At 35.7% G+C, this 10873-nt stretch overlaps 1 protein-coding gene across 1 annotated transcript in view; it reads left to right on the top strand.

The window, feature by feature from the left end:
* The window catches only part of LOC108693470 (RNA pseudouridylate synthase domain-containing protein 2-like), a 120583-nt gene that overhangs the window by 59445 nt on the left and 50265 nt on the right, over positions 1-10873 (top strand). Inside the window, exon 2 of the mRNA XM_018202444.1 lies at positions 3300-3404. Within this exon, the coding sequence (XP_018057933.1) occupies positions 3300-3404 (105 nt within the window). The remainder of the gene's footprint in view (positions 1-3299; positions 3405-10873) is intronic.

The raw sequence follows: 10873 nt of genomic DNA, 5'->3' as shown, positions 1-10873 counted from the left end.
TATATATATATATATACGCAGTCACGTACCGTGAAAATGGGATCTTTCGAGTCTTGTTTGCGTTTTCGGCTATTTTAAGGGAGACAAGCCGCGACGTGGCCCAAGCTAATTTCGTAATCAAAGCGCAAAACGTGAGAGATACTTACAGACAAACATAAATTACTCTCAGAAATGTTCGCGTTTCGACGCGAGATGGCATGTTATTTTTTTGCGCACTTTGCGAGATACTTTGCGAATCGTTTTAACCCTTAACTGGAGTCGTGAAAAAATGTCACACTTCTAATGTCGTGGATCTCTTATTACTCAAAGATTATTTTTCAAAGGTTAAAAAATGAACTGATTAATCTTGAAAACACTTTTATTATATCTTTTAATGTTTAGATCCTTATTTACCTGTTTCAAAACTAATGTAATAAGCATTGTAATCAGCATTGTATTAATCCTCATTTAAAGTACCTACAGTTAATAAATTTTCTACTAACAAGGAAACTTATGGAAGTGTCTCTCTCCAATTTTGATGAGCTTTGAAATTAATTAAATTAATTAATTAATTAATATGTTATTTTTTAGAAAAAAAGTAAACGTATTTTTTTATTAAGGTCCAATTGTACTTTTATGTTTGCAATACCTTTTTGAAGAAAATTGTCGAAATTGTAAGAGATAGAAAAAAATGTTCGAAATAAAAGTTGAATGGTTTTAAAAACATTTAATAATTATAATTAAAAAACTTTTTCAATTTTTATTTTTTATAAATAAAATTTTTTTATTAAAACAATTTTTTTAAAATTATAATTATAAAGTACTTTTTAAATCGTTCAACCTTTCAGAACATTTTATTCTATCCTCTTTTACAGTTTCGACGATACTCGAAAAAATTTTCTTCAAAATATTATACTTTCTAACAGTGTGATTGGACCCTTATACAAAGATACTTGTGTCTTATTTTTGTCTAGAAAACAACATATTCAAAGCTCACTAAAATCTCAGGGAGTTACTTCCATGGGTTTTTTCTTGTGAGTAAAATTTTTCTTGCAAGCAAAATTTTCTTGTGAATAAAATTTGATATGGATCTAATGGACCCACGTCGCCAGTTGAGTTAATCGTTCACGATTTAAGAAAGAGACTGTGCCAAGAAACACATAAGTCTTGTTCCTTTTCCATAGGGCATTTCCTCGGGCGTTATGGTGGAAGGAAATTGTCAGGGTGCAGAGAAAGAGCTACCGCAATGCAGGCAAGGGCGTTGTCAGGGGCGACCCTAGCGACCCTAAAGCCTCATTCGCACTGAATGTGCCGATACGTTTGCGGAACAACACCCGTGTGTCCGATCGGTCTTTCGATTTCGATTCGATGTGTCGGCCATGCAGACATACCATAGTTCGTCCGACCGGTCATTCGGATTTGTGCGCTCGTCATTTGTCGACCGCACGCTGGTGTGATGTAAAACCGCTCTCGATTCACACATTCACAGCGAATTTCGTAATAAGCCGCAGAACTTGATGGACCATGATACCACTAATACCACAGCAAAATATCCTTTTAATTTCCTGTGACTCGGTTTCACTAATATAAAACTAACTTTAATTTCGATTTAATCAACTATTTATTAAATAAAGTATCTTTTAAGATTGTAATGTGAATATACAAGAAAATAAAAACTCTAATAGTGAAGCTGGGTCTTTGGTGAATTTGTACCACCATATCTAATGCAAACTGTGCCGAATTTAATTTTTAATCTTGAAACATAATTTTAACAGGTAATAATATTTAAAATAATAATAATTACAATAATTTACAATTTAATAATATTGATGCTGATTAATAGTCTGATACTGATAAGCATCCTAAAATTAGAAACAGATAAAGAGTAAATTAAATGAAAATTATATAAAATTAATCATAAAATTAATCTAGTTTAATCGAGCCTATAACGTCCAAATTTACGAAAGTTTGTTCGTGCAATTGTATCTTTTACATTCAAAATCATATGCTTTCTCTTTTTCCATTATTCGAATATGTATTATCTTTATCTCTTTATTTTAAGCACAATTTTTGAAGACAAGTAAAACGGACTAAACGTCAATTAATGTTAATGTCAATTAAAATTAAAAATTCCATGTTTTTTTGAAACATTTGAGTCACGATTTAATTTGCTTATACATTTCCATCCTATTTCAACATTGTTATTTTCTTTTTTTCTACCGACTCATATTTGCAATTTAGAATTGTAAAAGTTTTTCTCTATAATCCAGATATCTCTCTTGGTGACAGGCTTATCGGATAATAGAACGCGCGACGTAATCCCGTTAATTCCTCGTTATGCAAATGGCGGGACACTCGATTGCGTAATTGTGTTGACCTTCAGTTGAACTGCATCTATATTGCCGGGAGAAATTTGGAGGCATAGATTTCAAAATTCCTCCACGTACACTATAAGTCTTTTAGTTTTAGCTGCACTTTCTGCAATTACCTTGAATCTTTTTGTTCCTCCTCCGTCCTTCCATTCTTCTTTTAAGCTCCGAGTATTCGTCTTGTTTCGCTTTAAATGCAGGAAGCGTAAGAAAATGGAGCTGAAAAGAGCACACTTCACGTTCATCGTTTAAGTTAATTAGGAAAACTAAATTATATATACGCTAAAACGAAAACGCGAGATGGTTACTAATCCAGGCGTTGCTTACATCTACATCGATATTGTGTTTAGAACGGATCTCGAGAAATCTGAAGCTCATATTATCAATATTCATGATATCGATCAAGATTTGATGTAAATATCTAATCGATTAATTGTCCTTCCATGCGTCCCGCCCTTTCGCGAATCGATGTGAAAGGATAGTCATTAACCGACCATGCATAGTGGTGTCGAATTATATCAAGCGCCAAATCAAGCTCACCGTGGGACTCGTGGGGGAACTGCTCTCTGTATTTACTCGTCCCATTAACGCCGGATTAGTATGTGAAACGTAAACGCGCGCGTAAAATAGAGACGAGTTAACCGAATTACCATAAATCGATGCTATGCCATGCCTTTACCGCGTGCTCGCTCTTGCGCCTGCGGCAACATCAACGGCAACAGCATCCGGATGCACAATGGTTGATGATGCCTTGTCGGTGTCCATTGTATCCGATGGACATCCCACGATCCGTTAATTCATCGCAGATTTACTTTAACCGTCTCAGCTTGCGCAATAGTTAGATAAAGACGAAGATTTAGAAAATTAAGGTCATGTCAACGTGTTATTTTAGCCAGTCTGATATGACTAGAGAAAATAGTGGAATAATGAGGTTTACTTATTCCGTTACAGGTCGATTTGAAACCCTTGCGAGAGGCAGCGGTGGCGGTTCCCGCGCCGAAAATTACCGAGAAGCGAAAAGCTGAAGATGCCGATGCCAGTAAGGATCTAAAGAAGGTAAATATATTCGGCTTGTTTACGCTGATTGTTTAAAGAACGCTTTAATAAATTACATCATTACGCGACTGCGGTATTAAAGATTGGTTTTAAAATGAGATTGAAGATATCTATGCGTCAAGGATACTATCAAATTACGAGTTACTTCAGTATTTAGTATCTCTAAGCTTTACTGGCTTCTTTAGAAACAATTAGCCGAGCAAGCTCGTTGTTTGTTGTTTTATGTGCTGGAACGATTTTGCCAGGGCTTTCTACATCGAAATTGCCAGGGCTTTCTACATCGACCATTTTTGACGCATCGCTATCCGTTCCATCGTTCCATATGTCCGTCGTTCCGTATGTTTCCCGAATCGTATCATTGCACCGTGTACGGTGTTATCGAGGATCACTGAGTGATTCTCGCATCGGTTAATGCCACGTTATGCGGCTGTGCTGTTAGCGAGGGGACCGGTATGGATGTCCATTTCCAAGCCCTCGTAACTCACCGAGGGCCGACTGACATTGCGAGAGAGGGAAACATCGCGGGTTAGAGTTAGGAGCAGATCACGTGTATCTATATCCCATTGCACCATCTATTCGCTGTCGCGTATCTCTGTCGTCCTCGTCGATATTCAGCGCGTCGTGAGGCACGGCCTCATTAGTCTACCCGCCCATTCGTTCCCTCATTAACGAAATAAACGCGGTCGAGAGGCGGCGAGTCCGGTTGAGCTTTGAGAAACCCGAGTTGTCGGTAGTCACTGTTGCAAGAAGCCACTGATGGCCTTTGGCGTTTAGCTATATGCGGATTACAAGTCTGTTCTTCGATGTGGCGAAAGTTAATGATGTTGCCATAATAGTGATAGAATAGATAGAAATATAATGTGGTATACAAAAAAGACATTGAAGAACGATATTTCTCTCAATATAATATTTATTACACAATTACTGCCCAAAGTCTCGATAATAGTGAAGACATCTGCACGAAATATGAGATATCCGAGTTTGAATTTCAGCTGAGGTAGTATTTTAATAAATTAAATTATTTATAGTTTTTATATTAATTAAATTATTTATATTTATAGTTATTTATAGTTCTTAAGATCTGCTTAGATTAACATTAAATTCAATATTCTTTTAAAATGCTTATCAGCATCAAAAATTATTAAATTGCAATTTAATATGATATTACTCTAGTTCTGTTCATAATTGCGTTTCAAAATCGAAAAAGATTTCGACATACTATTTGCAAAATTGGATATGTATTATATATATAAATTCACTATAAAGCACCAAGATCTGCTTTGATAAAAAATAGATTTATTTCTCTTAATTGATAAAGAAGACCTATATTTTATTCTTATAGATTTATCTTTGTTATATTTTAGCTTTAACGTAAATTACAAGTTTGCTTTCTGATGCAGCGAAAGTTAATGACGTTGTCGTAACAGTCGCGATAGAATAGTATGTGATATAAAAAAAAAACTTTCCTCACTTTATTCTTGTAGACTCATCTTCGTCGTAGAAAATCGCCAAGAAGATTGCGCGTTATGCAATCTTTTTTTTTTCATGAGAATTACTTCGCGGAACAGTGATCGTTACATTGCACCTAATATATTATACGTTAATAGTTTTAATGGCGCATTCGTTCGATCTAGCGGAAAATGTCCAATCGACCGGCCATAATGACCAGAAACATCATGGATAAAAATAGTTAAATAAATATTTTTTCGATGCATCTCGATGAAAGAGATACGCTGCGATTTATTCCCGCTCCGTCTTTCCCCTCCATAATTTGCCTGCGATTAACCCTTGTGATTACCGGGCTGTTTATTTTTTCTTACGCTCAAGCAGTAATAGTTTACAGTTTCGCTTCGAGCTAAGATAGCTAGGAAATTAATTGCCCAAGGCAGGCGCTTAGGAGTCTTGAGCGAGTACTCTGGCCAAGCAATAGCTCTTTAATCCACTATTGATCTAAGTAAACCCAAAGTTTCGAAGACATGTTTTAAACTCGCATTCGGCATTGTTTTCTCCTCCATTTTAATGCTCGATTTTTTTATTTGCTAGTTAACTGTAATTAGGCTTAATCTGATGTTAATATAAAAATTATATTTTTCTATCTATAATTTATCACTAAATTGATTTGTAGTGAATAACTTTTAGGCTCGGTTTTTCGTTATCCGTTAAATGCCCGTTTCTACTAACACAGTTTAATGTTAATCTCGATTTAAAACTCAATCATCAACTTTTCAAGATTTAAAAATTTGAACCGAGATTAAAATTGGTAGGAACGGGCATAACTTGTGGTCTTTAGACTTTACCTCACTTCATAATGTGATAAGTATATTTTTCTAACTATGAGAGATTAATTACTGAAAATTTTATAGCTTTAAAAGTTATTCACTACAAAACTACCAGCTTAGTAATTAATCATTAGATAGAAAAGTGCAATTTTTACATTACCATTAGATTAAGCCTAATCGTAAGTTAACCAGCAAATGAAGAACCGAACCTTAAAGTTACCACTAGAAAATTAGTTTAGTGATTAATCAGCTAGAAAATTACAATTTTTGCATTATCATCAAGTAAAATGAAGTTAGTCTAAATCGTAAGTTAACCAGATAATGAAAAACTTAACTGCTTGAAAATACATATCTCGCCGTGTATTATTCCAGCGGAACTTTCACGGAGAAACCGAGCGAGAATCGCGCATGAAACGATAGATGAGTAAGCAATAAGAAAAGAGGAATTATTCAACATGCGTTCCCTCCGTCTCTCGATCATTCGTGACCAATTGATTCCAATTGATTCCAGCGCAACGGTTGAAACAAAATCACCGTCTTAACGGAAATGTCGCACTGCAAGCAATCCGTGTACAGCAACAGGCGGCGACAAGCCGTGCCAGAGATTCGAGGCGAAATGTTTGTGTGCGTATGTATGTGCATTTGCGCTGGATAGTCGTTCTCCATTTCGTTGCTCTTTTTGTTCGTTGTGACCCAACGTTGAGAAAGTACATTACGCTGAATGTCGCAGCTACTATACGACGTCACCTTTTGCGCGGATTTACTCCTTTTCCTCATACTCTGTCTTGTGCTTCGCACAAGGGGTCGCGGAACTCTTTGCGCGTCACGATGAAAGAAACGCTCTTGGTAAGGTAGACGATATGTTACACCTAGGCGTGCGAAAGTAATTTATCTCGGCGAGTCCCTGAGTGCAGCGACGACTCTCTCTCTCTCTCTCTCTCTCTCTCTCCTATTCCAACGCATCGTAAATTAGCCTCAAGAATACGCATGCGATGACAAATTATTGCGCGCGAGCGACTCGATGATGAAGTAAGATATCTCGTGTGCGGCTTAAAGGGCTATCTACAATGAGAGTAATATGATGTAGTAAGTCATAAGCCGTAAGAAATGTATCCATATTGTTAGATCAAGAGGGCAATAGTAACCTAACCCTTGAGTAAAATAACATTTTGTTATATTTAACTTCTGTGTCAAAATCTAAATCAATCCATTTCTGTGATTAATCTCAAAGTAAACATCGTTCATATTTACGTATTCTGCAAAATCTATAGAGTGGAATCTAATTCTAAAAAGTGACAAGGAATAATTGAGCCAGTGTTAAAAAATATTGGCTCAATTGTCAATTTTTAAGAGTGAGATTTTACTTTTTAGAGAATATGAATTTAATAAATAACAAACTAAATTGTATATAATTTGAGTTAAACTTAATACATTTTCTTGCTTAACCTCATTGTTTTAGTCAAATTAATGACATATTGATCTCAATAAGGAATTTCATTCTTTTTTGTCTCGTTTCTATACGTTTCTAATCATCTCTATCTTTTCCTCTTCATTGTATAACCAATTTCAGTCTGTCTTATTTTATGTTATATTTTAAAAATATTTCAATTATTATTTAATATTATTATTTAATGATGTTCGTTCTTTCATATTTAACTTTCACATTCAGCAACTTCTCTCTACATAACTTCTCATTTTTAATATAATATTAGTATGTTTAATATAATATTATTACATTTAATATAATATTATTACGTTTAATATAATATTAGTACTTTATATCTTATTTTTCTTTCATTTTCTCATACTTTTGTTTTTCATTATATTGTGGTATTATAATAGCAAAACTCGTTATTCACTGTTATATAGTTGTTTATTTTTGTTATAAAACCTTATCAAGGTTTAAATGTATATAAACAACTTTGCCTCATCTTTTGGGATGCCGCTCTAAAATTACATTAGGTACCATGTCTGTAAACTTATATTTTTTGGCACGTCAATAAAGTTTATTATTATTATTATTATTGAGTAGAAGCGATTTATAGATGTAATTTATAAAAATATATAATTTATAAAAATAATTCAAATTCAGTATAATTTGACATTATGAACTTAAAAGTGTATTACAGTCGAATGTGAAAAGAATAATAAAATTACTATTGGTTAGTTTCTTACAACTTACTATTTGATATACATAATATTATCCTCATTATAGACAAATTATAAGAGATAATTAAGTTTCTCATTATTTTATGGTTGTTACTTTAAATCTTATCGTGAGAAGATGATCATGTTGTCTCATTGTAAGCAGGGAATGAGCATGTCATCTTGTACAGTGCGCGTGTTACGCGAATGTATACACGCGCGAAAGGCAGATGCAGCGTTCGAATGCGGTAGAATTTGCTATGTCCGAAATGGGAATGCACACGCACGCGGGTCACCGCCTGGCATGTCTCTCTTTGTCATCCTCCTCTGTGCATTCCACGCGGCTGCGTTTGTACATTCGATATTACAGCACGTGATATTCCGTTTGCAAGGTCCTCCCCCGCATAAATCCGCCGACGAAAATATATATCTTGGCTGTCTCGTGCTTGGAGCAGGAGGAGGGTTTGCGTTCTCTACGAGGAGGACTACGATATAGGAGGCCTAAGATGAAGGGCGAGCTTAAATGGAACGCGCGAGATAGTGAGAGATGGAGGAAGGGAAGCTTTGGTACTTCGAGGAAACCCTCGGACGATGAAAGCAACGCGGTCGATCAGTCCCCCAGGAGCAAGGGAGACCGTCGCTCGCGGACGGAGGTGGAAACAGACCCGTAGGCGGTATAGGTGGGGCGCGGACGGTCGTTCGAGGTTGGAGAGTGAAAGGGAGGGATGTTTTAGGGCCGGTCGATACAGCCGAAAGTCCAGAGAGAGCGAGCCGAGTGGCGCGAAAATTCGTGCGGATGAGGATATATCGTCGCGCGAGGGGGTTTAAACGGAGAAACCGAGGCTCGGTTGAGGGTGGTTTTTGCCCCTTTTGCCTCCCTATACTCCGCTTCACCACTTCGCTCCCTTCGTTCTCGCGTCCCTCTTACACCGCTCCTCTTACCTCGGAATTCTATGCTCTTTGTAAGTCTGGGGGTCTCGTGTTTCCTCCTATCGTCCTCGTCGTCGCCGGTCTTATTCGCTTCCACAGTTTGCGGTGGTGACTAACATTTTCGTCTGATATCACAAACAATACATAACAGGAACGTTAATTATTTAAGCAAAAATTTCAAGCTCCCTTGTTATGGTTAACGAGGTACTCGACCAAGCCGAAACCGAATTGTTTTATTTTTTACGAGATGATGAATTATTTCGTATTTTTATTATTTAAAAACATATTGAATGGACTAACTGTGTGCCTGTCGAAATAATGAGACCTATCGTGAGTAAATTTATTATCGCCACAAAGAAGATTTATTTGCGTAATACATGGCTACGAACATAAATTTGTGTGATCTACAAATTTATGATATGATTTTTATCTAAGATTTTATTGTTCAATATTGCGAATGATTGGTTGTTTAATAAGAACGTTTTATGACCGTGAATGTCTTCCTCCATAAACTGCCAATTCTCTATCGTTTTTCTACCATATTTTACATGTGATTTATATCGTTTCATCTGTGCGTTTTGTTACACAGACAGCTTATATTTTGTTACTTCCGAATATATTCTTATGTGCAATCAATTATTGTGTAATTGACTATTTCAAATTATCGTTCAGTCAGTTATGAAACACGTTTTTGAACGTTGCAATTAATTGCAACGCACTCTTGAAGCAAGCTGTTTGTTGCAGCGTACACATGCCCATGTAAAATATATATATTAATTTTCACAAATGTTTCATTTAATATCTGTTATCTCGCTCTCGCGAAAACGTGCGGGTTGAAATAGCTGATCATTATTATAATTAGCTGTAATGCAACAGGGCAACTCGATGCACCAATGCAAAAACGCGATTATGCACTCTGCATTAACGCTCTGCCGAAACGATTATAATGATTAGAGAAAAAGATAAGGATATATTAATATTTTATCTAATTTTGTGAAAAAAACGTAAGCATCGTAAAATTATTGTTTCTGTTATATGCTAATTTATAACAGAAGAGTTTATAACAGAATACTTTACAACGGTTGTTATCATTCCATTTTGATGTTCCACAACTCATGAGAAATTCTCCATTTCGCTCAAATCTGTGCGACAGCCTAATTACGTTTCTGTTGGGAAGGCCCGTGGTTACATTGGATAATTATATATGAACATGTAAAGCCTACAGAGAAGTCCTTCTCGTCTATCGACATCGTTGTGTCGATCATATCGTACCACACGCCACTATCGGCCATCGAAAATTCGTGCAACGCCCCATATAATCCGATTTACGTCGGTCGATGCTCCCGCGATTCCGACTAATTATTGTCTGCGTTAATTAAAACGTGTCGCGTACATGGATATTAGGATCCATTAATGTAATGCGCCGTTTGTTTCGAATGAGCGGAACGTGGCCATCCGGCGCGTAGGATTGTTATTATTAATTTTAATTAACGATCTAATTAAAATGATTCCTTTGTGGGAGAGAAATCCTTTCTTGGGAAACGAGCGTTATCGCACTCTTGGGTATCTACTACTTTAATATCTAAACGAGACATTTAAAGCCGTGTCCACACTTTAAGCAACAGAACTTTATCATTGCAATGCCGTGTAATGCCTGTATCAGACTATTGAAATTGAGATTAAAAGTGAAATTCATTGAATCAACCATAAGAAAGGAAATCAGTATCAAATTTAATAAACTTTGCTTTGATTGATCAAATTCAATCTTAATCTTAATCTCAATAGCTGATACTTAATTTTTCAGGAATAGGAATTGCAATTTGCAACATTCATTTTAAAATTAAGTTCGGGAAAATTCGGGATTTATGTAAATTAATTATATTTAAGAACTGAAGATGGAAATGTGTGTAACATTGAACACTGAAATATAATATTTTATCCGCGATCAGTAAAAAAATTTTTAATGCTTCCTTGAAAACGCTTCCTCGAATTTTATGAAATTTTACAATAAAAAAAATTCAGCACTTCATGCTGATCTTACCACTCTTGAGCGCAAATTCTAGCTTTGTTATTTGTTATTTTTATATATATATATAAACTATCATGACCTTAGCA

This window comes from Atta colombica, unplaced genomic scaffold (assembly GCF_001594045.1).
Source record: "Atta colombica isolate Treedump-2 unplaced genomic scaffold, Acol1.0 scaffold9, whole genome shotgun sequence".
In the NCBI taxonomy this organism is placed as follows: Eukaryota; Metazoa; Arthropoda; class Insecta; order Hymenoptera; family Formicidae; genus Atta; species Atta colombica.
This window is presented reverse-complemented; position numbering and strand designations above follow the sequence as displayed.